Genomic DNA, 27,791 nt, shown 5'->3' with positions numbered 1-27,791 from the left:
TGCACTGTGCACTGCTGTTTATTACAGTACACTCTGTTGACAGCCAGTCACAAACATGAGATATTTAAAATAGAGCAAATAACTGCAAAAAAATCCATTCTAAAAATTATGCAGGTATATATTTTTTCCCCACAGAAGAAGATCATCTGCAAAAAAATCTTTAAAAAGTGTTGTACTTTGCTGCTATACAAATATTAATGCTAATTTTATCAAAAATCAGGGCTAAAAATCATACTCAGTTCAAATGCCAAAAGCTCTAAGTCACTCATTATCATTAATATAAATTGTTTAGTAAAAAACCCATGACTTTTAAATTTGAACCCAATAAATCTATAAAATGTGCAAACTTTATCAAAATGCAATGTTTCAGCCAAATGCATTTAACTTCCATTGAGAAAGCCATTCTGCATATTCAGGTTAGAACCGAAGTTACTGAGATTTCTGTGCTTAGGTTTTCCTCTGGCCTGTCTAAGCCATAACAGACTTGAACAATCCTTCATAGCAGACCAGAAGAAAAGGTAAACCTTTCCATCTTTGATATTCTTACCTTTAGGGACCCTTCAGGCTTTTCTTATTCCATCCTTCATATTAATATTTTCCATGAAATAGTTTAACTAATGATTAATGCTAGAAAGGTATATTATCACAATTGTTATTTTTTATAACAAATTTTATAAAAGAAACTAGAAATGAGAGCCTACCTCTCCTTCACATTCTCTTCAATTAGAGAATCATATCACTAGATATTGAGAAGAAATCCTAGCAGTACACCAAATTTCTCTTTCAGATTAAAGACTTAATCCTGCTAATCTGCACTGATAAATATAATCATGACTTCGAGCCTATTCAGGCAAACATTAACTGGGAAAAAAAAAAAATTAACCACAATCCCAATGGCAATATTGAAGCATGACAAGCAGTAATGCGAATTACAGTACTGACTTGCAGTTTCATTTTACCTCGTCAAACGACAATGAAAAAAATGTGCTTATCTGACAACTTCAGTTAGTTCTTGTTACAAGAAGTCTCAATTCTTAAATTCTTAGCAAATCTATTCAATAATAATAATAAAAAACCACAAACAAGTGTATGCAAAAACAGTGACCCACTGAATTCTCGTATATTAAGACTGTACTTTAAAGTGGGAATTCAGATGCCGAAGAAAATCTTCCTTAGATGTTAGAGACGGTGGGAAAACTTCTCGACAGAATTCACATACTCCACGCTGATTCAGTTCAGAGTCTGTATAAGTTTGTGCCAGCAAATCATTGTCCTGTGGCTGCCAAATGAGCTAAAAGAAACAGAAAACGATTACTGCTGTAGTTTCTAATGTGAATTACATTATGCTGTGGTTTATATTTATATTAAAAATATACCCGCCTCTTTAAAATAGGTTTACTTAACATATGCCTGGCAGAGGCATTAACTGGAGAATTCTCACTTAAGAAAGACAAGCTTTTTCTTTTGAAGTCCCAGAGACATACTACCTTTGCAAATACCTGATGTTTTAACATCTATTAATGATAAATGCTGCAGTGAGCAGAATTCTGTAATATCAGTCTGATATAAATTCTTTTCTCTAACGTTGTATTTCTATTCTTTTTATGATAGAAGTCTTAGTACATAATATCCATCTTTAGTACCATTTTTTTAAACCTTAAAATAAATATTTATTGCACAAAGGCAATATGAAGTATTTCTATTCTTATTGGTATACGTCGAATTTTCAGTTTACTTGCAAAACAACTAGAGCAATGTCATGTGGTCTAAGTTACTTAATTGTTTTGACTGCCATTTAGTGTAAACATGTCTCAGGTGGTCTCAGTTTTGGGATTCTTCCTGCCATGACAGCAATGAACTCACCATGGCCATTGGAATATCCATCCATACACTCAGGCAAACTATGCAAACTATGCAAAATTTGGTTCAGGAGCTGTTGCTGCTCTTGCTACCTGAGCGAGATAGTTGAAAGCCAGCAAGTCTGTTTACAGACCATGGGGACATGAGCCTGAGTGCATGCCAGTTATATGGCTTGATAATACCCAGGATTCAGAAATTCAGTTTTCAAAGCAAAGTTAAAAATAAAATTTCACTACTTCAGCATTAGCAACAAACCCAAGATAAAATACATAGCTATGGTACGTGGCCAGGACAATTAGGTTTTGAGTAAACTGAAAATCAAATGCATGCTGCTGTGACTACAAAGTAGACAAACTGGCAGCAAATTTATATCAGATCTATGTGGGACTAGAACCTAAAAAGGGAGAGCGCCCTCCAGTTTTTTGGTTCATCTTTCTTCTCTTTTTCTTAAATCGCATGTGGAAAGGTGAGCAAGAATACTTCAGAAATTAGTTGCTTTTGAAATTCCAAAGTTCTAGCTATCCATTCTAATCCAAGAGTTTTAATTTTTAGGAAATTATCATGTCAAATACTTAGAATCTGTTGTACCCCCCCGCTCTGGTACAATGTACACGGTCACTGTACAATGAACGTGGCTTTCACAGTAGTTGATCCCTGTGTTTAAACCAGCTGCAACTTCCTGGAGTCAAGTCCTTGTGCTCTCCATATTTAAACAGTGTTTAGCTTATCAGACAGCGGTAGCAGATTTACCATCTTTCATTATGGTCAGCAATCCATATAATTAAATTGGCTAATTAGTAATTAAGTGCAATCACACCACTTCTTTTCAGCTAAAAGAGCCTACTTACTGTACATTGCTGGTGTAAATTGCATATTAAATTTTCTAGACACAGACACAGTCAAACATCCCTCCAGGAATGTGTTTAGAATTACTTGTTTTTAATACCAAATCATGTAATTTGCCATTTAAAAATATATACTATTGTAAAAATCCACTAAGGACACAATAAGATTTCCAGTCTTAGAACCACGACAGAAAGAAAAATACTCATCCAGCAAAATGCTGAAACAAGCACTTAACTTTAATTTCTTTCTCTGAGCGTTCAGCATGTGCTTAAAATGATTTTCAGTAGAGAGATTTATTTAAGCAGATGTTTAATTTTTAAAACAACATCTAGATTAAGATCAATAGACTACTGACTTGATTTGTAATCATGAACATCCTCAGAAATGTTTTTGGCTGAAACAACCCCCGCAAATTGTGAATACTGGTAAACATAATGCATCTCTGTGCAAGTCTCAATTAACAGTAGTCTGTAAAATCCTAGGTCCACTAATAGCCACGCTTATTTTAATCTGCTGCTCTTTTCAGTCACTCTATTTTTTTTTTTTTTTAAGTTACATCCAAAGAAAACAGTACTGAGTTTTCACATTTAGTATCCACAAAGAAGGAAAGAGCTAAATTTATTACAGCAACTGAGAGCAGTTCCAAGAACTTACTGTTGCCAAATCTACTGCATTTATGGGGTTTTCCATTTTATAAGTTAACATATGTAGTAAATACTTGAAAGTTTTATCTACACTAGGAAAAAAATAGTCAGGTATCTCATTCCTCCCCACTGGAGCTTTACCAGTGGTAGGGATGATGGCACTGGAACTACTCCCTAAAAAAGTCATAAAAATCCCAGGAACAAATATTATTCACAGTTGTTGTTGTTTTAATTTAGTACAATAAACAGACATGTATGCAAGTAACATTAAAAGGAACCTAGTGTTTTAATCTACATACATATTATCTATAAATCCAATTCACTAGGAATTGGAACTGAGTCCCATTCAATAGGAAAAGTACATTAAAAACTGTTTTGTAGGCAGCTAATTAAAGTTGATGGATGTTGAGAGAGAGATAGCTGTATATTTAATAAATTCTAAAGTATTACTGGCTTAGTTCAAACAAACTTTTGGATAAGATGCATTCTGATCCATATCCTGTATGTTCTATAGTGCTATGTAGATATGACTTATCAACACTGAAATAGTTTCTCATTGCCTTTTTCCCTCCAAAAGTTGCACTTATATTTTTTCCACAAAGCAAATAATTTACATTTTAAGTGGTGGTCCCAAATTAATTTCTTTATTGCAGAGATACCAATGATCGAACCAAAGCCTTACTGCTATTCAACCACAATTTTTCTCCACTTTTTGAAGCTGCATACTACCCTATCAATTTATAATCACATACCAGCTGTTTCACTGGCTGTAATATACAATGCAGGGTGCCATCTATTGAAAAATGAATACATAGACTAACTAGTAAAAGAACATGCTGGAGAGAAAATACAGATAAAGAGAAGAGTAACAAGGAATGGAGCGAATGCTTCACAGCTCTGCAGGAATTCTACTAGTAATAAAATAAGTGAATTAATTTGTTTAACTCAGGCACAGCTTTAACAGAAGATCCAATGAAAAATAAAGCACAATAAAAAGCTAAAATTAGTAAGTTAGTGTAATTGAGACCCCTTATGCTACAGACAGGTATTTAAAACATATTTAAAAACTCAGGCATATAGTTCAAAATAACAGAAACAATAAACTTTCTGTATTTTAAACTTTCACTCAAAACTGATTTGCAGTGGAAAACTGAACTTAGTCTGGGTAAGTTTTAGCAGAGGAAATCATAACTAGGAGGTAAAGCTCTTTTGCTGCATGTCATTAGGAAAAAACACAAAATTGTGTCAAAGTAAATAGTGAAAATATTCAAAATCCACCCTCTCCAAATTCCTAAACATCACTATTTGTGTAGTTTTGAGAAGCTCTCCTTTCATGAGGTCTGAGAAAAACCTCAGAAATACAATAAATAAATAAATCAATTGGAGTCTATAAAGGTCTGCAATAAATACACGAGAAATTTCAGTCGAGACAGAATGAAAGGAAGCGAAATATTCAGAGACACAACTGATAGAAGCTGCCAAACCATTATTCTGCCTTACAGTAATTGGGCCTTGCTTTCAGGAACCTCCCTGGACTTTGAGTAGTAAGGACTTAAATTCAAGCTCAAAATACCTACGGAAACGTGAATTATTTTAGTGTACTTTCATACATTTGTCAAAAGAAATAATTACTCTTTCCTACTTGACTGCTTAAACTGTGACAAACATATTTTTGTTGTGGACAGTAGGAATAGGGTTCTGTTTATAACTCAGATAAAGATAAAAAGTAGATCATTTTTTTTCCACAGTGTACGTTTATGTTTAGTTTTCTAATTAATTCTTCATACTCTCTGATGTACACCTGAAACAATTAAAACAATTACATGCCCTATTCATCTAAGATAAAGAGTAGAAAGAAAGAAAGTGATCTAGGTGACAGCTTAGGATTAATGAAAGCTTTGAAACAAATATAGAAGCAGTTAATATCTACACAAACTGAAATTTGGGTGATATTTATTTAAAGTCTTGTCCTATTTCCCTGGAAAAGCGCCTTGTACACATATTTCAGCATCAGTGAGAAGAACTGGCAAAATGTATTGTCTTAAACAGAAGACTGGTGAGATATCTCAGAGAATATGTTAAGTGTCAAAGACCTTAGCAATACGGTTGATCACATCATTACCTTCTTTCAAAGTCTACAGTATTTAGAGAAAGATACCTGATGAGGACCTCTGACGGTTGTTCCAGGAGCTTCTAAAGAAGGAAAAATCACTTCAGGCGCACCTTGGCTTGCGTGCTTAGATATAAACGTGAAAGCAGTGTCTGCTGTTTTCAAGCATGTTTTGTCACGAGTATTTTCTATGGGCGTGTTTGCATGATTTGGAGGGTTTGTTTTGTCAACAGTAGTTAAGCTTTGTAAAGCTGAGGTCACGAGATCAACTCCATGAGCTTCAAATGAGTTAGGTTCCAATTTACTGAGGTTAACAGCACGGTCTCTGTGCTCCCGGTTAAAATGATGATCTTGAAGCATGTTTTCAGCTATACCAGAGCAAGGAACTGTTACTTTTTCCTGAGTGCTCTGCAAGAAAGCAGAGTCATTGTCTGTAGGTGGAAACTTGACATTAAATTTAGAAAGTGATTCTACAGAGTTGTTGTCCTCATCTTGGCCCACTCCTCTTGGTGTGATAGATGTGATGCATGATGCACCTCTATTTATATCCTGCATAACCCGAGGCTTAAAAAGCTCTTCTGCTTGTTCATCAGTTTTATCAGTACACTGTATTGGCATGGAAAACTGTATTTCTGTGAAGAAAGAATGAGGAGAACATTAAGAAAAATATCATTATAAAAGGTGTGATATTTTTTCTCCACAAGATTTTTGATTTTCCTTCTTGGCTTTTTAACCTTTGTTTCGTCTCTTTGAAATTGGTTCAAGGTGTATTTCTCTTCCATAACCATTTGCTCTGACTCCAAAAATATCAGAACAGAAATAAAAGAAAATAATTGTTTTATTAATTAGATTTCTCTTACATTTTTGGCTACAAACACTTCCATTTAATTGTAACCTATGTCATCCCATACGCTTAACATATACCTGCATGTTCTGACAGAAATAAAAGTTGGAACCAAAAATATTTCACACAGCACCAAGAACATTCTAGGCCCCATGAACAAGATTTGAGAAGGCACTCAGGTACCAAACTCCCAGCAAATTCCAAATTAAGAAAATATTTAAACTGAGCAGCTATTCAGAAGAGGGATCGTATTTCCCTGTGCTTCAAGAACCTCATGTTCATTTTTGGCACTTTGTACATTCATTGTACAAAGATCTTCTGATAGCAGTCAGATACCATAGCAAATGTGAGCTGCAGAAGTGATAGAAGTCACACAGATTAAATCTATATGATGTAAAACTTTCTGCACAGATGAGTTAGGCATATTTTTAAATAAAATAAATGAATTCGGGAATAAACTGCCAAGCACCCACTTCTCAAACAAAGTTTAGTAGAATGTAACACTACAGTTTCAACTTGGCCCTCTGAAGCTACAGGCTTCAAAGACAAACTTAAATTAGAAGCAAATGCTGGAATTAATGTGTTTGCTTCAATGATGTAAATTTGGCAAGTGGTTTTTGAAATCACTGAAGAATCTGACCTTACTATCAAGCAAAGCTAGAAAGAATACCCACAATAGCCTTTATTATGTTAAATATAAGCATTAGCAAACTGGATGTCCAGGATCTCTTCCATCAGCTGTATAAATCAAGTCTGTCTTTTGTTTTCAGGGAAGAGTTAAGCTCTTGTCTGATATAACTAAACACCATGTAAAAGTCTGAATGAGGAAGTCTAGAAAATCAGTACTCCGAGTGTCCTCGGTTCAGAAGTTTTCCTCTAACAAATATGAGGCCACAGACATTTGAAACAGACATCTTTTGAACTGACAGCTAAATTAAAAGCAAGCAAGTTCTGTATTTCACACGGTACGATGGGATATCACATGCAGTAAGTGCCTGCCTCTCACTCCAAGGGACAAAACAATTCTAAGAGTTACTGATGTGACGACTGTCTTCATAGCATGTGATTTGGAGCATTCGTCATAGAATGCCAAAACTGGCGATGCGTTTTCTTGGTGAAATACTGAGCACCATGTGAACAGACTTGAAAAAGGCAGATGGTAAACAGTGGAAGTACTTCTATGTATGTGTAATTTACAGTATTTTCAAATATAAAGCAAAGCTTTCAAACAGTTGAATCACAATAAGAGCTTAAGTATGATATTACCAGTTTCAGGTTCTGGCTTTATTTTAAATTTACTCAGTTGGTCTGTTTGTTCTCTGGCTAGCATACATATTCGATGACACTCTTCTTTCATCTCCTGAAAAATAGTCTCCAGATTCTCCCTAGAAGATTGAAATTGTAAATTAGACCCTCAATCAATTCAGCTTGTTGTGACCTTTATTGTAGTCACACCCACAAAGAGAAAAACAATAGTGTATGCTACTTTACTTGGATACCTTGTTCTTCAACATATGTATACACATTTCTGTTCTCAGAAAAAAAGCAAGCGGAAAAAGGAAAAACAATATAGTCAAGGAGCTGTTTAGTCATAATATATACACACATTCAAGTTTAGGGCCTGACTCTGCAAGGACCCTGAGACAAACCAGCCTTTACATTTCTTTTCCAGCTTCCTCAGGTATCAGTGGGACAGCTTGTGCAAGACACTGCTTATATTCCATTCTAAGCAAAATAGGGCACTGCTGCTGCTATGAACACTAATTTTTTTTTTATTTTTTATTTTTTTTTTGTGGTCTTCAGACTTTACAGGACAAGGAACACACAAGCATTTGTTACTGCTCCTTCCTTCTCTGTCTACCTCACATCTTGGAGCTGTGCTAGTAAACTTATTCCTCTGCTTTATAAAACATGGCTCAACTCCTTTTTTTTTTTTTTTTAAGGAGTATTTTTTATTACATCTTTTCCAGATTATATGATTATCCAAAATTTAGTTATCTGCACTAAGACTGATAGACATTGCTCTTCATGCTGATTTGAGATTTTTTTTACCCTAAGGCACTAGACATCACATTATGCATAAATTTCCATTGAGAAATTTTGATACATTTGCTGAATACTTTATATTTCTAAGCATAATAGCACAGATATTATAAAATTGACTTTAATGATGAAAAAGTTAAGTTTATGTGTATCTTTGTCTCAAAAAAAGCTCAGAGGGGTCGTTTTTCTTTATCTCCATACATTGGTTTCCTTTCTATTGCTATTCATACAGCAATCAGGACTGTCATGAGTTGTGCTCTTACTCCCCCTGCGCTTCTCTTTTTGAATACAAATGTCTACCTGGACCTCATTTCAAAAAAGAAACTCCTAGAGAAGAAGCTAAAGTTCTGACCATTTTTCAAGTGTTTCAATAAATAAGAAATGGGAAAATTCTCTTAATACGTTTTTAATTGGAGCATTAAAATATACGTATGATTAGATGAACCAATCTTCATTTGCTAGACATGTGATAGCATAATTTTTCTACAGAAAAAATGTTATACTAGAATCACAGGATCTTTTGAGTTGGAAAAGATGTTTAAGTCATCTCATCCAACTCTCCTGCAGCGAGCACAGACACCTACAGCTCCATCAGGTGCTCAGAGCCTGGTCCTGCCTGACCTCTCAGAGGATGGGCATCCACCACCCTCTGAGCAACCTGTGCCAGTGCCTCACCACTCTTATCATAAAAGACTTCTTCCTTATATCCAACCAAAATGTCCCATTTTAGTTTAAAATCATTTCCTCCTGTTCTATCACAACAATAGTCTGTCACCCTCCTTCTTACAGCTCCCTCCTTAGAAAGGACGCTCTCATGTCTCCCTGGATCTTTCTCTTCTCCAGGCTGAACAGCCCCAGCTCTCTCAGCCTGTCCTCATCGGGGAGATGTTCCATCCCTTGGATCATTTTTGTGGCCCTCTGGATGCACTTTAACAGCTCTGCATCTCCCCTGTACTGAGGACTCCACATCTGGACACATGCTCCAAGTGAGGTCTCACCAGCGCAGAGTAAGGGAGTTATTTGAGAGTGAGAGAGGGGACAGGCAGAAGTTTTTATTCTTTAAATATACACAAATAAGGACATTAAGTCTTTACCACAGACTTATTTCCCTTTTCTTATTGTACAGCAGTAATGATTTAGTCTAAAGATCCATCTGGTTCACCTAGTCTATGTCAGAGCATGGCCAAAATCAGACGCTTAAATAAGAGTAATAAGACAGCAAGAGTTCACAATACTTTTTTCCCTAATTCTCTCCAATCCTCTTCAAGAATATTTGACTTGACATTTGCAAAGGTTGTAAGAAGCGGTGTTATTGTCTACCTGGTGAAAAGTGCAAACCTAAGAGCATGGTCAATATCTTTCTCAAAACACTGGCTGAAGGAGGAATGTTTGCTTAGGAAATATACTGCTTTTGGTCCCTTGGTCATTGTCAGGGCTGGATGCTTTCAGTTTACAGATAAACTGGTTTCAACCCCTCTCATTTAGGACAAGAATTATTTCTTCACGCTATCAGACCTCCTCCTGTCAGTGCAGCAGGCTACTCTGCTGTGCTGCCATCAGTTAATCCATTACAGTTGTATGTTCCTGTTTTGAAGAAAGCTAATGCAAGGGAGTTAATGCTAATCCAAAACCCAGCATTAAAGTCCACTGTAATATCCTGCAGAGTTTAACCTGCTGCTGAACTCAGCAGCTATTCTTCTTCTCGGCTTATCTGTACATACTTGTAAAGCTCTTTTGTGATTCTACATGGCTTTTTTTCCTTCCAACTTCAGCCCTGCTGCTCCCCAGTACTTTTTAAGGTACTGTGCAGAAAGGATGGAAAATGAGAGGTCATAATTAGTAGCAGAAAAGACAATTGTAAGTAAGTTGCAGAAATAATGCAGAAGTATTTACCTTTCAGGCAAAGGTGAAATACCAGAAATCCCTATAGATAATTCAGGCTTATCTGGAACAACTTTCTTACTTTTCACCTTGAAGTAAAACACGAAATTATGGATCACAGGTTAGCATATTCATTTTGCTCTTCGGCCTGATATGATTAAAAATGCCGCAGTACCCTTCATTCAGTCCTTCCGGAAGCACTCAAAACATTCACAAAACAACAAAAGAATTTTTTTACTATTTTGTGAAATCCCTATTTTTAGTTCAGCTTTTAGCAACTCAGTGCGGCATTCCTCTGCTCATACTTCCTAAAAGGAAACTTTTTCTATGAAATTCTAAGAATCTTCCTTCGCTGTAAGTCTGTTTCAATCATATATAAGATTCAGATTATGTATTATGTATAAGCTCGTTAATGAGGAACCCAGAAATTCCAGCTCTTAGAAAAAAAAGTAATCAATTTATTCACAAAAACAATCAATGAAGACATCAAAAGCGAATACGGCAAGAGTTCTCTCGGGTTTTCCGATGTTCTTAGCTTTGACTACCACCTTGTGGTTCGTTCTAGTATTACATTGCTTTAAGTCAATGCCAGGTATTAAAATATTCTACAATAAACGGCCATTAAGCTCAGTTCCACTAAATCTACATTACCAGATGACCTGGATATGTTCATATGTGCTCCACACCAGACTCATAATATGATCATATGTCTGTCAAACTAGCTGGTTTCAGTGATACATTGCTTATAACCACTGACCAGTAGCCTACCTGGTGGTAAAGCGCAACTGTGGCTCCTACTGGCATATTTGAGCTGCTTTATTCCTAACAGCATTGGTTACAAATGTCTGCTGTAAGACAAAAACGCTTGGAAAGTCTGATAGCAACAAGTTCTGTGTTGCTGTGCTCATTCTCTTACCTATATTCAATTTAAATTAGCTGGCTAAAAGGCACTTACAAGATTACATTTATACCAGCGACTGCAGTATAGCTATCCCCTAACTGTATTTCACCCTAGATGCTATTCTGTAACAAAAATAGAGTGGGGTAAAAGCAAAAAAAAATCAACTCAATCTTGATGAAAACTCCCAAGTGAAGATTATAAAACTGAAATGCTGATCTCCAGTTTTTGCAAATGCTAGTATAATGATGACAGAATGTAAAAATAACTAACATAAAATCAACCAATGTATTGAATAGTTCAGAGTTTCTACGTGCTTTATGTGCTTTAACAATTTCCTAGTAATGATATAATGTTGAAATTTAAAATCACTTTCTTAGAATAATTAGCATAAACATGTTTGAAAAGAGTGGTATTTTACAGAAGATTGGTTTTTCATTTTATCTCCACTGGGTTTCTTATCTTACCTCTATTTTGTATGTTGGCATCTGTGTACCCTTTTGGACGTCATTTAATTCTTTCAATTTGTTTTTCAGAGTTCGTATTTTATCTTCTTGGTTGGAAATAATGGACATAAGCTTCCTTTCCTTTTGACTGTTTCTGTCCTCCAGTTGCTTCAACTTCATGCTCTCATTTTCTAACTGTTCCTAAAAAAACAATTTAAGAAATTCCAGTGTATTCACTAGAACTGAGGTGTGTGGAATTTCACTATTCAGCGGTCCAAAAAAACCTAAATTGAGCTTCTCCAACTTAAGTCAGGGACACTTATTTACTACAGTACTAATTTTGAACTGATAGTAAGGACCTTCTACTGCTAAACACAGATATATCTGATCATATATGATTAGTCAAAACAATTGAATTTTCTGAATTTATGACAGTCATATTAATGTTTTTAGTCATTTTACTGCTGAGTGTGCCCCTGAGAAATCCCAGATCGTGCAGATAAGAGAGAATTTGGATATCAGAAGGAGGTTCTTCACTGAGAAGGCAGTTGGGCCCTGGAATATGCTTCCCAGAGAAGTGGTTATGGCACTGAGCTTTCTGGAGTTCAAAAAGCATCTGAACAACACTCTCAGAGATATCAGATTTTTGTGTGGTCCTGTGTGGAGCCAGGAGTTGGACTCAGGATCCTTATGAACCCCTTCCAACATGGGATATGCTATGGAAGAGTCTGGGGAAAGGAGGAATTCCTTTCTGTTGAGGAGAATCTGGCCAAAGAATGCCTATGGAAACTTGAAGCACACAAATCCATGAGCTCCAATGGGATGCACCCACAAGCACCGATGGAGCTGGCAGAAGTGGTTGCCAAGCCACTCTCTATCATCTTGGAGAAGTCATGGTGAAATGGAGATATGCCTGCGAACTAAAGGAAAGCTGATGTCGCTCTTGTCCTCAAAAAGAGCAAGAACGAACAGGGAAACTACAAGCCAGTCAACCTCACCTCCATCTGTGGGAAGGTGATGGAATAGTTTATTCTGGATGTCATCTCCAAGCAAGTGGAAGAAAAATTGGTTATCAAGAACAGTCAATATGAATTCATTAGGGGGAAATCATGCTTTACCAATCTGGTAGCCTTCTATGATGTCATGACTGGCTGAGTAGATGGGAGGAAAGCAGTGGATGTTTGCGTAGTTGGACTTCAGCAAGACTTTTGACATGGTCTCCCATTACATCCTTGCAGGTAAGCCTTGGAAGTGTGGGATAGATGATTTGACAGAGATGTGGATTAAGAACTGGCTGGCCAGCAGGGCTCAGAGGGCTGAGATCAGTGGCACAGAGTATACTTGGAAGCCTGTAGCTAATGGTGTTTCCCAGCAGTTGGTACTGGGTCTGGTCTTTTTCAACATCTTCATCGATGATATTATAATAGGTCATCAATAGTCTGTAAAAAGGTCATGGAATGTGAAGAGGAAAGAAGAAAATAAAAAGAACACTGTTCTTTTGAGAAGAATGTTTTTTTTACAAATGGGATCTAAATAGATTGATGTTGTCTGTTTGGAGATTAGATAGGTAAAGGTTAACCTAAACTATAAGATATTGAGATATTATCAGCGAGATAACCAAAATGAGACAATAGGAGCCATGATGGATCCATAGCTGGTCTATGCACACACACTGCGTGGTCAAGAATGGGTGCGTACACATACAGCTGAAACAATAGTTACGTGCCAAGTAGCTATTCTACCTACCTAAATTAAGTCGGAAAAATAGCATTGAAGGCAGTTTTTTCTTAAGTATCAGTTGTGACTTTATACAGTAAACTTAAGGTCAGAGTTTCAATGCAATTCTGGAACTTGCTGGAATCCCAGAGATTCGGATTAAACTTCTTCTTAGGAGGTTCAAAACACTGTCTAAAAATAGGTTGTTCTTATCCTAGAAAAAATCCTCTCTCACAACCATTTGCAGATATTACAAATCCATTCATTCAAACACCTTTGAAGTGACAAGATATTTCTGCTCTTTAGGTATTACAAACTTCCTAATTTCTAAGGCTTAGGGACCTTTCCCTCTGCACTTTGCACTTTACAGGACAGATCAAACACTTTCAGTAGTCTTCTAATGTAGAATCTGTACTCTGTATCATTGTAGGTAAGAACCCAGGGAAGTGTGTGAATCAAATAGCAGCAAAGGAGGAAAAAATGAGAAAGATTTCTGTTCTGAAAAGAACAAGGTGTCTGAAGATTTTAGGCCAACGAATCCTAAATAACATAAATTTCTATAATTGATGCTGCAGCAGCTACATTTAATTTTTTCAAGAGGCATGAGAACATTAAAGGCATGAAAAGTAAAGAACATGTAAAGGAAATATCTGATGAATGAGAAATCAATCAATTCATCAATTTGGGAAAAAATAGCTTCTATTAAGCAGAGATGGAGGCACACATAAAAGTATTTTCAAGAGATCTGAAAATACTTCGAAGAAAATTAAAGCAGAGACAAAAACTGGACATTGTTTTACAATTACATACTTTCCCATGTTATTTAAAGACTATAAAAGTCTGAAAAGCATTATGCAGCATGAGAATAAAAATAAAATCATAGCAGCTACAAAGAAGACTTCAGTATTGTTCTGTGTATGAAAGAAACGTGAAAGCATATAGCAGCTCAACTCATGACCTATTTACTGAATACATCAAGCCACAGTTAAATATGAACAGGGCTACACTGTTATTCTTCTACCTGAATAATACAGACTACATCAGAAATAGTTACCAGAAGGTACCAGGGAGTGCTCTGATCATCTAAGACAAAACAAAACAAACATGAGGAATGGTACGAGGAACTGATTTTTGCTGTTCCAGTAACTGAAGGGCAGTAACATTCCATGGTGCAAGTTCACAAACACCAAGCCACACAGAGCCACTGAGTTCCCAAATATTCCCTGCTCAAATTCAATTTCCATTAAAACAAACATACAACAACAACAACAAAAATAAACAGCACACAGCTACTCTGGTATTCTTCTTTGAAAATAAGCTGCTTGGAAACCCAAACGCCTTGGAAAAAGCTTATGTCAAACACAACAGTTGCCCTTAAACAACTCTATCTTAATGACAGCAAATTAATTCTTTCACTGAGCCTGTGATATAGCATTGATCAGCACACAGCATTTATCCATTTGAAACTAAGCTTCAAAAAATATGCACTTTTAAAAACTTCTGGACAGCCAGTAGCTTTCTTCCACCTTCTCCTGCAGGCAGCAGGGACAAGATTTAAGAGATGAAAAAAAGTTATGTGGGAATCAATGTTGGAAGAGCTTTTCCAACAAGTTTCAATGAAGATATATCAGATTTAAGTACCATTTTTGTGCAACTTTGGAATATCATCCTAGGAAAAAGACTGGAAATTGCTTTTGGGGATCTCGTAGTAATACAAGCCTTCACAGCTTGATCATCTTACAGTTTCTAATACTGTCAGAGTTTGGATTTTGCAAACAATGTGGTAACATTAACCTAAAACTTAATGCACTTTATAATGTCATGACAGGCATGCCACATAGGTGGCACCTGCTCAGTTAAGTACTTGGCTGCACAACATATCTTTTAAGAATGCTTGCATTAGCACACAGCAAAGAGGTTATTTCTGTATTATGAAAAGGTTAACTCTTCAAACAATGACACTTGTTTTGGGGAGGTTTATCTCACAGAACATTCAAGTTGGAAGGGACCTCAAAAGGTTCTCCAAATCAACCTACTAATCAAAGCAGCAGTCATAATGTTTGACCAGGTCTTGAATTCCTCCAAGGATGGAGATGGAAAAATCTTTCTTGACAACCTTTCCTGTCTGTCCTCACGGTTAAAAATTTTCCCTTTTATTCAGTTTGAACCTTTCACATTTCAAATGCCTATTGTCTCTAGCCCTCTTGCCATGCACAATTGTGAAGATAACCTCTATGGAGAGCTATCAGCTTTCTCTAAAGCCACTTCTTCTCCATGCTGAACAAGCCTATGTTCTGCATGGGGTTTCTCAATCCCCTGACTTCTCCTGTGGGCTCCTTGCTGAACTCCATTGTTTCATCGTCCTTCCTGCATGGGAGGCATCCACACTGGATATGGTATTCCAGATGCAGTCTACTGAACGCTGAATAAAGGGGCTACTCACTTCCCTGAGGTTTGCTAGCTGTGCTCTCAGGAAGCTGCTGCCTTTTTTGCTGCTGGGGCTCATTGCTGGCTCATGCTCATCTTACTGTCTAACAAGATCCCAGATCCTTTCCAGCAGAGTTGCTCCACAGCACAGCCCTCAAATTGTACTGCTGCAAAGACTGGTCCCTTTACTTTTCCCCTGAAGTGTGCTATAATGGCCTTCCCTTTGTCCTTCCCCCCCCCCCCCCCCACCCCGACGAGTTCCTAGGATAAATAAACTTTTACATGATTTTAATGGAAAATGTTACTCAGCTTACAAACTACTGTAAGGGATTTCAGGGAACATTTCCGGTAATGACTTTCAACAGCTTAGCCACATCCATTATTTTGGGGCAGATAAAGAAATAGGCTATACCATAATTTCTTAAATCACAAAGAAAGATCTAATTAACGTTACAAAATGCATCCTATTACTAAGCTAAATGCATAGACTTGTTAGCTACCATGAAAATCTTAAAGCACAGCTTTCTATGCAATAAAGACAGAAAACAGTGACACCAGAGAAGCTGACACTGATTCTACAAGATGGATGTAGTAGCTGCTCTTAGATATCTAAGTCATTTTATTCCCACAATTCTGAGCACAAAGAAGACTGCCATACATTGTCATTCTTTTTACTATGCTAACAGCCCGCAAGACAAACATTTACTGCAGAATAAAAAATTACGTATATTATGTGCATCAGTCATTCCTGATACACAATTGCTTCCATCTTTTTGTGGCACAGGAAATTCTGATCATCATGCTCCATGTAGCATTCAACACTAATGCTTCTGTCCAAGCACACATGAGAGTGTCTTCTTGCCACAGGTACTGACTTTAGCTTCCTGGTTTATGGACATTGATGACTGACTACTAAAAATAGCACATAGAAGAAGCTTTACTTGACACTGGTTAATTGACATGTCTCCTGGATAACTTTGATGCAGTTACTAGAGACACATTCTTCCTTCTTAATAATGTTGAACCAGGCAGTACCTAAAAACAGCCTCAGAAAAACCAGCAATTCAGGTCCCTTTGGCCTCCTCAAGCAGGGATCTGAAGAAAATGTGGTAATTTTGTATGTAGTCTGGTACTGACCACCAAGCCTGACTCAGTGAAGATGAATGAGAACAAGGAAAACATTTTATGACACCCTGGCAACAATATTTGACAACAGCAGATAAAATGGACAAGTCTGGCCAAGTTTTTGAAGCTGGAAGACAGAAAAGCAAATCCCTACATCATTTTGAACTTCCGAAATGTAAGGCCTGGCCATACACCTATCACAATCAATCCAGCACTTCTATTAACTGTGCTGGAAGACAGATCACAGTTTTGCAGAGAAACTATATTGGACTTGGCAGAAGACAGTTTCAATGGGTTTGGGTAAACCTAATTTACTATTCTGACTTGAACATTTTGCAAGCCTAAAAATTTCACTGGAAAAGTAGAATAAAGGACTTAATACAATAGAGGACAGTATTTATAGATATCATTTATTTGGTTTAGAGCAAAACGTGGATAGAATATAGTTAGAAAAACATAGGCTTTCAAATAAAATATATAAACGTACAAATTTGAATACCTAAAAAAGGCCAACAATTTTGAATTGAGTTAGATTGTATCTAATTAGTTGAATACAACTGAATCAGTGGTAAGACGATTACTGTTTTTTGTCTAACAGAAGTCAAAAGATGATGTCTTGAGAAGAGTGCAGTAAAGGCGATGTCTTGAGAAGAGTGCAGTAAAGGAGAAGGCGTTCCTGATGCATCCCTTAATAAATCCCCAGATTTTCATATCCACACTTCCCATGTTTTTATTAACTTAATAGATTTATCTCCCAAGAAGTTTCGCAGTTTTCCCTTGAAACATGAAATTCTACTGGTTGACTGCTAACCCCATGAATAATTCTCTCTCTCTCTCTCTCTCTCTCTCTCTCTCTCCTTTTTTTTTTTTTTTGTCAACCTGGCCTGTAATAATAATTATTATTTGTACTTCATTTGTTCAGGAAGACAGGGATTGTGCCTGATGTAAGTGCACATGGACTACATATATATAGTTTACTTTACATGGAGTTTTATCAGAAATCTTACCATTAGTGGCACAAAAGAACCAAAATCCAGATGAACTGGCTGAGAGGCAACCACAATAACTGACTAAACCAGAATGCAGGCAAATACAGATAACATATTCCATTAAGAAAACAGCATCTGAAACAATGACTCCTGGCTCTCATGCACTGTACTGTATAGATGGCATAATTTTGCAGTGTTTTCCCATATGAGAAGAGTAGATAACAGCTCACATTTTCAGCCATTATACAACTAAGCTGCTAAGTGAAGCTACTGCCTTGGAGTGCTCAGAAACAAGAACACGGAATATTCGGCTTGCTCACATCTTCATATGCAACTGTAAAGCTGAATATATCCAATTCAAGACAGAAATGCAAAAATATGCAAAGGTGTTCCATCAAAGAATTAACCCTTCAACTGCACTGCACTACAAATAAATGTGGAGTTTAGGAAAGAAAGTTCAGGAAATGTAAAGTTTAGAAAAGTTTGTGATTATATATTTTTCTATGTAAAATCTGTAAAGACTCCTTTTTATTTAAAAAGTAATGCATAGAAATCTTTGAAAATAACAAATTTAAAACGTTAGCAAAGGCTTAGTTTTAAAGAAGGTTCCTTCAAGATAATTAAATAAACATCAGTAATCTACTGCAATTATTAATTAGCATAAATTAATTAATTTCTGATTTGAAAACTGCATTTCTGTGAATTTAGCATAGCATGTTTGTTCATAGCGATGGCTTAGGAAACAAATTCTGAAATTAACTGTTTTTAAATCCAGGACATGATAGTCATAGGTCTTTTTAATGTTGTCTTACAGGGTCTCTGTTAGGAAGCTTCATACTCTAAACCAAGAGATTTCAGCATTACATAGCAGCTCTCAAAAACACAACAGAATGACTTAGAATAAGAACAATGTGACTTTGTGCATCTCTGTCCCTGTCTTTACTGAACATACAAAACCCACCCACCATTTACTGCCTATTCTACAGAACTGATTTATTCTTATTCCTGTTACTTTAAACAGGCTGTACTGAAAACTTCCATGTTATTTCAGTGAATAGAGAAGAAGAGACGCTGTATTAAAATCGTCTGCTTAAAATTAGACAAATCATCAGTGTCTCCAGAGCAATGGGGAGTTTATTTACCACTCCATCACTTCTTGAGTGCAGATTCTCCACTTCTTGAGAAAAAAACACACAGACTGGCTGCAATCTGAAAACTCTTCTGAGAGAATGAGAAAACACCTTCTTGACGACTGGTTTGGGCAGATACAGAAGAAGTAAGCAAGTTCCTACTTTCTAATCAAAACTAAATCAAAATCAAATTCTAAGGAGCTGGAGCAAACGACAACTACACTGGGAAGTTTCAAAGACAGATGCTCAGTTCAACTAACAAGGCTACAGGGCACAATGCTCACACACTTAAGGATCTTGTATTGGAAGAACAGTTCTAAGACACCTGTCCTTAGGTTCTCACAGTATAATCACAGAACAAACGTAGTCTTACACTCAGCATGCAGCAGATGACCATACCTTTAAGAGCCTTTCTCTTCGCTTTGCTACATTCAGTTTTTCAGAGAGCTGGCTAAAAGATAAGTTGGAGGTTTCAGTGTCTTCATGCCTCAGAATGTAGGGATGCACATTACCTTAAAACAAAAAGCAGCTGATCGTCACTGTATCTTCCCACAGACAGTTTCTAAGTACAAGCAAAAATTAAGATTTGCTAGGCTTATATTAACTTCTTTATTTTCTTTCTAAAAATCTTCATATTAAACAAGCAAAATAAACCCAATTGTGCGCTTTTACAGACAATGTGAGACTAATCTAGCCATAAGAAGTGTACAGGTATTTTTAAAAATAAAAGCCAACCGCTTTGCTAGAATTTATGAAAACCAGAAGTGTTAGGCTAGTGTGAACAAATATTAAATGAGCATGGCAGACAAACACATGGTTACAGTGACTCTTTTCTATTATTTTTGTAATACAGTAAAACAGTAGAAAATTATCAATCAGTGACTATTTGATTTGAAAGAGAATTATGTGCTTATAAACCCTTTAGTTATCCAATAAAATCAGCGTTACAAGACCTCCTGATGTAAAAGACATCTAACTACAGCATTCACATCTAGAACAACCCATGGGCTAAACTTATTAGCAGACAGCCGTACAGTTAATACGCAACTGTTTTAATCTAGTGAATGATTTGAACCCATATTTTCATAACTTCTTTTTTTTTAGTTCAGTGTGAGCAGGTTCTACATAAAAAGAAAATCTCACAATTTCTTGAAGAGGATACAGAAGTGTTGCATTTTATAAATAGATTTTGAAACGGCACATTTGCGTTAACTCTCACGTTCACAGAAAAGCATGATAGTGCTTTGAAAGATGTATATTGTGAAAGCTGAAGCCACAAAGTCAAAACTATTCATCAATGCAGCACAGCATAAGAAGAAATAATGTGCAGACTGGAGTACATACCTCTATTAGCATTCAGAGCAGCTAACTGTGAATTCAGTTTTGCAATAATGCTGTTTTGAAGCTCTATCTGTTCCTGCTGTTCACATATTTGCTGCATGTAGTTCTCTGTCTGCAAATACAATTTAATTAGCATTAATCTTGTTTTGTTTTGACTAGGGGTCTCCTATTTAGCATATAAAAAACAGCTCTGACTTTTAAAGATGACTGTAGTTGCGGACCTCTGCATGAGAAACCAACTACAGCCATCTTGGGCAAGTCTGTACTTTTGAAACTTTGCTGATTAGAAAAGATACAGTAGTAAATAAGAACTAATTTTCAGTAACTGTTTCAACTACAGCACTTATAAAGGACAAGATGGTTTCAGTCTAGGAGTGTTCATTCACAGCCACAGAACACAGCAGGCTTAAAGTTAGAAATATTTTATTTATTTCTTCAAAATGCTGGTCAGTTAGCTTACCCATAGAAAGATATAACTTTCTTTCTCTGTCTTTTCTAACAAGCAAACAACATTACTTATCCCATACAATGGATCCTTTGTAAGTAACAAACTGCCTACCTACACAGCTCCTGTGATGTACAGTTATTTTTCTAATCCGAACAAAGGGAGGGAAAGCAAGCAAAGAAGTGGCCAATCAGCTCTATTCATTATCTAATCAGAGTTATGCTATCACCAGGCCATAAAGATCCTAATAACCAGACATACAGAACCTAATAAAGCCACTCACATTTCAATGAAGTGTATGAATGTTGTTAGACGGCCAGTTAACTGAACAAATGGTGGCAGGAAGATGCTACTACTCAAAAACTACTATTTAGTTAGCACAGCCCTAATGTTGCAGTTACAGTAGCACTAAAAAGAAGTGAGAAAACTTGTGAAATCACAGCAAGAAAGCTTACAAGGTTGCACTAAATTAAGAATATGCCTATTACTGAACAGATCAACACCCAGCACAAAAGCAGGTACATTTTCACTTCTATTTATAATGAATCCATACTGATTTCTAATTCTCTAATCTCAGTCACATTTGAATTTCACACTCCTCTACTGCTCAATGTGCTTGTCTGCAGAGTAGGCAGGAATAAACCTAGAAGCAAAATTTATTTTAAAAGGTTGGGTAGTAGTTGTACTATGAGAGTTTATATTAAAAAAAAAAAAAAAAGTGATCAAAGAGCAGCACTCTCCAGCAGCTACAAGAGACCTCATGAAGCAGAAAAATCACTGAGAACCAAATTGAAAATGTACAACAGCAATGTCTTGTCAACACTTCTGTACAGAGCACAGACATGACAGCTAAAACAGACAGAAGAGAAGATGCTTTTGACAGCCAGTGTGCACAAATTATTCCTTGAGTCAGATGGCAGCAACAAGTTACCAACTAGAAGATCTGCATGACAACCAACCATCCATCTGTATCAAACACCATCTGGCCGAGATGACTCTGGCTTCTGTGTGCTTGACATGGCTCCCAGCTCTAGAGACTGGCAAAACAAGTGGCCTATTGGTAACTTAAGTAGTAAACTGTTAACAACAGAATGGTGGACAATCCAACAATGTGTGAAGGCCACACAATGAACAGAAGAATTTACTAGAACAAGGCACTGTATGAAGATGATTCAAAACCCATGAGTTTGGCTTAAAAAAAAAAAAAAAAAAAAAAAAAAAAAAAAACTGAAAATGAATCCAAAACAAAAATACTCCAATTCTTCCTGAAAAGATACTTCAATTCTCTTCTGAAGTTATGGAATCCAACTACTGAAAGTTTGACTAAAGCAAAAATTTGGCCTAGTTGGTAATTCTTTATGAAAGGCTTTTGGTTTTTATTTCAGAACCAGAGAAAACATGAAGGGAAATACTGCAAACATTTGGTTGTCTTAACACTGATGAGCTCATACACTTGCCTACCTTTCTTCTATGGACTTGAGAAAGGCTATTGCCTGACCTTGTATTCAGTGTTTTGTTTCTAGGGCAGAAATTTCTCTCGCTGACATTTTAGATGGCCTAGAAGTATTACCTTGATTGCTTTTCCTTAAAGTAATTAATTTTTCATCTTTATTTGAAACAGCAAAAGTGGTAAAAATTCAGAGGTGCTCCTTACAAATTAGAATGCCTCTAGAATCTGTTTCCTTAACTTCATAATTAAAGAACAATTGTATAGTTTTGTCTTTTTTTTTTTTTTTTAATAAAACCAATGCACATTCTAATAGTTTTCAAGTAAGTTTGCTGTAAATGTTGAAAGAAAGCTCCATTGTTCTAATAGCTTGCCAGTGCTTAATACACTGGAGTCTTTAACCTATTCACAATAACAACTCAAAAAATCACTTTTGAGTAAAGCAAATTAAACTTCAAAATGTACTTCATTAAAGATGGGTAACATGCATATACTTCACTGCAGTTTACATTAATCCTTCTTCAAAACAGAAAATTCTCACCTTTAATGTTTCAGGGAGAAAAAAAGTTGAAATTCACTGATTCCATTCACACCTTAATGAGCTGCTCTGCAGCTTAGTGGCCTGGTCTCATAACTGCTCTTCTCAACTCCAGTGCACTCAAGTGAGTAGCTGAAGTGAAACCGAAATCTATATGTTCCACAATCCTCGACTGAAAGAACTGCTTTACAAACACAAGTGAAAACCCACCACATACTTTTTGCTGTAGTTCTTTCACAGCATGGTCTCTATCCATGCATGCTTGTCGATAGGCTTCATAAGCTTTGTTAAGTTGTTCTCCAATGTTTTTGTCCATAACTCCCAATGTTGTTTCATCACTGAAAGGATGGTCAAGTCAAGAGATCTGAAAAGTAATCAGAAGGGAGAGAAAGCCAAGAAAAAGAAGTATATAACTAAAAATATACATAACATCATTCTTTTTATTATCAGCTTCAAGTAATATGTGCAGTAATCTTGAGCATTAACTCACAAAACAGACAGAACTACAGCTCTGCTCATCTCAACATTTTAATTCTATGTATAGGGGTATCTACCCCTATATATCTATAGGGGTATGTTCAATCATAAGCTAAGTAAAAACAGGTTAACAATGAATCAAATTCTGGACATACAGAATTTAAAATTGAGGCAAATCACCAGTTACCTGATTTTACAACATTTCAGACAGCTTAATGTTTACTCAATTGTAAAATAACAGGAACCATTTAAACAAGCCAGAACAGAATGCAGCTTTTTGCATTAAACATTTTAAAGATAAGAATTCAATAACATTAGGTCACATCAGCCTATCTTACTCTTTGCCACACTTGAAAATGGCAACACATTCAACACCAAAAGTTGAATAAAACAAATTTTATCTAAAAAAACAAACAAAAAAAAAAACCCAACAGTATTCCCAACCAGTAAAAATTAGCAAGAATTTTTTCCACATTATTATCAACTTCTTATACTTAGAGAGCAATTTTATTAGCAGCTCCTGAAACTAAACCTGCTGGTCACTGAGGCATAACAGAACAATACTGACTGGTTACAGACTTCAATTTCAAGACAGAATGAACTTTGGAAACACAGATGCTTTGCTTCCATAATCACAGATGACATAAATTTTAAGATTTCAGATTAAAATTTATGATAGGGTAAGTACAGTAGAGGATAGATGAGTGAAGTCACAAATAAAAGCAAAAAAGGGCCAATATTATGAAAACAAATAAGCAAAAAAGAGCAATCTACAGCTCCTCTCCTAGTTAAATATTAGCATGGTTACCTCACAGTACAAAGAATGGACAGCCACTATCATCTATCACTGTCTTCTGGGTTCATGCAAAAACCACAGACACTCTTAGAGATAGTGGAGCTGCCAAGAAAATAAAGCAAGAAGGGTACGAGCATAACCTATCTAAGACCCTGCTCAAAATCCTAAAGGACTACAGCTTTAAGTTTTGTTCATTTTTTCTTGCTCTTGGATATCTTTAATGCAGAAAAGAGGTTTGATTTTCCTAAAAGATTCAGCTGTCTGCTGCATAGATGTTGTACCTTTTTGTCCTGTTAGCTTTACTGCAAAGATGTGTGCATATTGCAAAAGCAACTGTATCCCAATTGTATCTCAGGATGGCTGCACTTTATTAATAGCAAAGTGAATTCTTTAACAGGGCCTTTTGATACAAGAAGTATTACAACAGTGAATGGGCTTCAATCCAGAGTACCCACAGTTCATAGAAAATGAAGGCATTCATTTCATTCATGGAAATTCAAATTTCAGTTTGGAAAAAACAATGCTTAAAAACAATGCTTAAAACTGATACGTAACTTCCAGCCTTCTACTGACTGATTGACTGAATTGATGGAGGCTGGCAACATTAACAAACATTCTTACTCTTATCTAACCTACAGTAGCAGGAGACAGAATTGTAGCAATACACCCAATTTTCTGTTTGGTAGATAATAATAATAAAAAAACAACAGTTGTTTGTAGTCCAACTCTATGGAAAAAGGCCCATGAATCTCAACTTACAGGTAGCTACCTAAAAGCCAGGCTCCATGTAAGAAAAGAGGAATAGAAATAGTCCATGATGATATTTTAAAATGGAATTGCCACAGAGGAATTGGTCCTGTATACCCTATACCCTGGACATTAGCTTCTGCTTCTACTCCTCCCTTCTCTTTCTGCAAGCACAAGTGGCTTTACTGTAAAATGTATCAGCAATCCAATCCAGCTTAAAGCTAAACACTTACAGGTGTTTTGGCTGTGCTATTTTAATTCAGGTCAGCTTCATGGACCACTTCAAATTGCATGATAACACAAATACCTGTGTCAGTAGAAGGATGCCAACATAAGGAAGGAAACATCAGCAAAAGGCAGACAGAATTCCTGTTTTCATTCATAGCAATGACTTCAAAATTGTAACATAAAATCCTGGTTACGTAATAGCGATAAAAGCCTGCACAGACACAGAACATGATACTCCACCTTCTCTCACATCAGGTCATGCATTTTTGCCATCTATTTGTACCGTGTCAGCATTTCTATGCTGTATGGTTGAGCCGTGCCAGTGAACTAGCACCCTGCTGCCTCTAAACAAACAAACAGGATGAGGCTGCTGGAGCACCACTACCAACACAAGGAGGCAGTGGGAACATGAGATGAGCTGTGGGTAGGATTGCTGCAGTCTGGAGTCTAGATTTACACTGGATTAAACTGCTCGGCAGTCACATCCCAAGTTGTCTGGAATAAATAGATAATGTGAGAAGCAGTAATATCCAGAAATCCTGAAAATTTGAAAAACTGGATCTTTTTTCTGCTTCTCCTTCATATGCATCAATATCTATCAGGAAAATTGCCAGTTGTTCCTTGTAATTTTCTCTGTTCCTTTCAACCAGTTAGGAAGAAAAAAGTCACCAAAATATCCTCTCTATTTTAACCAATCTTAGTTATGTTGCATCCACTGAACAACTGGAACACATTCAACTCAAAGCTGACAACCCTGATCACCAACATTCTAGATTCATTAGATCCTGAAGACCCTGGGCTGGATGTGGCTTTGGGCAGCCTGGTCTGGTGGCTGGCGACCCTGCACATGGCAGGGGGATGAAACTCGATGATCATTATGGCCCTTTTCAACCCAGGCCATTCTGTGATTCTTTCGCCACCAATCTTTTGGAGTCAGAGCAGAAGCAGCAATACAGAAAGCTCTGTTTATTCTACCAATGACAGACTTAGGGAGATTAACACCAGAGTCTGTCTGATAAGGGAGTCCTGTAAAAGCAAGCAGCTGGGTGTTGGGCTCCATGGCAATGAGAACATGAATTCCATCTCTGAGTAACGTCTTGAACACTGGAAAACAACTGGGTAGTGAAAATGGCGTAAGACAAACCTGTGTGTAAACAAACTCAGGGAAACCTACAGAAGCTCTTAAAATCCTTGCTTCCAGCAAAACATTCGCTCATACAGGTGGAGAAAGACAGCAGCTGTAATATGAATTTTCCAACGCCAAAAAACCTTGACACAAAGATCAGCAACATTCTGCTGCACACATCTGAAACCGCAGCAGCACAGTGCTGCACACACACTGAGTTTCCACTGTGCCTCAGAAAACACCTTCCATTCTGAAAAATAAGGTTTTAGCTAATTAGCTAATTAGCTAATTTAGCTAGTACACATAGGCTTTCATTCATAACGTACTTGCCTACCTCTCATAGGTTCACATAACAACACAGATGCCATCCAGACACAAGTAATTCTCTATGTACTTCTGCTTTCAAAACAGTTTTTTTCAATGGAAATATTTATAAAAGTTACACTGCCATCGTCTTAGGAACTGGAAACCTGTCGAGGCGATCCCTTGGCAGCCACTGCGCGTACAGCTCGGAGCGGCGGCGGCTCTCCCGGGCTCGGGGGGCGACGCCGGTTAGCGGTGAGCTGGGCCGCCCCAGCCGCCCTCGGCCGCCACCCGGCTCAGCCGCACGCTTCCGTCCGCCCCTCCGCTCGCCGCCCCGCTACTTCCGCGGCCTTCTCGGCAGCGCCGGGGGCGGATGAGGCCGCCCGGGCCCTTCCGAGGGCGCCGAGAACCGCTCGGCGCGGCTCCGTCCCGCTTCTGACCAAGGCGGAGCGCCGCCGGGAGGAACCGGCGTTCCCAGGGGCGGGCGGCGGAAGCGCGGAGGGGGCGAGGGCAGGGCTGGGGCGGAAGGCCTGCGGCCGGGCGCCACGACACGCGCCCCGGTCCCGAGACCGAGCGCCCGCCGTTCCCCCCCGCGGCTTTGGAAACGACTCAGACTTACGAGCGCCTCGAGGAACCCGCGGCCGCTCCCGACACGGGGCTCTGGGTCCCGCCGGAGCGCCTTAACCCAGGAACCAGAACTCACTTCCTGTTGTGCCTCTCCCCGCCCGCCCGTCCGCCATGTGACGGCTCCGCGTGCGGGGCGGCTGCCGGTCGGGGGCAACTGCAGGCCTGGCCTCGGCGCCTCCCCGCCGGTCTCGCGCTCCGCCTGGCGGCTCTGGGCGCCCCTCGGCTGCCCCGCCGTGCTGCTGGGCTTCTCTCTTCCGAGCGGGACTGTGCTCTATGCTCGTGGCTAGCGGCTTCCAAGCTATTTCTGTTTCAGGTTTTCTATGAATGTGTTATTTGTAAAGAGAGGTACTTATGTTCATAACATAATTAAACTTTCCTTTTTCACTCTACTTTTGCTTTTTACTTTTGAAACTTAACGAAGTGGCATTTTTTTTCCTGCGTTTGATTCATGTAGGCAACGTTGTGTATTCTTAGGAATATATGGGAAAATACATTTAATAATTTTATTTTTGCTGCTGTTACAAGCCCTTTTTTCTTCAGATCACACGTGGGAATCATTTTTCTTTGAGTTATGAGAGTCGATGGGAGAAAATGTAGAGTTCTTTACATATGCTTAGCACAGGGCTCTGGCCATGAAGCCAGCGGTAGGGAAGCAGCCTGGATTTTGTGTTGGCCTCAGCTGTGCCTGAGCCCCAGGGCTGCGTACATAAAGGCTGTGGTGCTTTTTATTCTGGGGCATCTCTTTGCCTGCTGATGG

At 37.7% G+C, this 27,791-nt stretch overlaps 1 protein-coding gene across 6 annotated transcripts; it reads right to left on the bottom strand.

The window, feature by feature from the left end:
- On the bottom strand, window positions 1-27,159 carry TANK (TRAF family member associated NFKB activator). Of its 6 annotated transcripts, XM_052675490.1 has the most exons (10): window positions 26,439-26,859; window positions 24,984-25,057; window positions 22,948-23,094; window positions 20,304-20,412; window positions 19,359-19,471; window positions 11,594-11,773; window positions 10,241-10,317; window positions 7,571-7,689; window positions 5,509-6,092; window positions 1-1,291 (listed from the first exon to the last, which is right to left on the bottom strand). In XM_052675490.1, exons 3-10 carry the CDS (start codon window positions 23,044-23,046, stop codon window positions 1,124-1,126), a joined length of 1,449 nt encoding a protein of 482 aa, XP_052531450.1. In that variant the 5' UTR covers window positions 23,047-23,094; window positions 24,984-25,057; window positions 26,439-26,859; the 3' UTR covers window positions 1-1,123. The 6 variants fall into 6 exon arrangements, with proteins under 6 accessions (XP_052531450.1, XP_052531449.1, XP_052531451.1 ...); XM_052675489.1 differs by lacking the exons at window positions 24,984-25,057; window positions 26,439-26,859 and adding an exon at window positions 27,027-27,159; XM_052675491.1 differs by lacking the exon at window positions 24,984-25,057 and having other exon boundaries at window positions 26,431-26,859.
- Window positions 27,160-27,791: the final 632 nt, after the last annotated feature.

The sequence above is a fragment of the Tympanuchus pallidicinctus genome, unplaced genomic scaffold, assembly GCF_026119805.1.
Source record: "Tympanuchus pallidicinctus isolate F22 unplaced genomic scaffold, pur_lepc_1.0 scaffold15, whole genome shotgun sequence".
NCBI lineage: Eukaryota > Metazoa > Chordata > Aves > Galliformes > Phasianidae > Tympanuchus > Tympanuchus pallidicinctus.
Note: the sequence above shows the minus strand (reverse complement) of the source record. Positions and strands in the feature narration are given on the sequence as shown.

Coding starts and splice junctions, on each gene's coding strand:
- TANK (XM_052675489.1), bottom strand. CDS start 23,046: ATGGACAAAAACATTGGAGAACAACTTAACAAAGCTTATGAAGCCTAT. Junction 20,413..22,947: donor TGAAAGAACTACAGCAAAAA/GTATGTGGTGGG, acceptor TTGTATTTGCAG/ACAGAGAACTACATGCAGCA. Junction 11,774..19,358: donor GAAGAGAAAGGCTCTTAAAG/GTATGGTCATCT, acceptor TTGTTTTTTTAG/GAACAGTTAGAAAATGAGAG.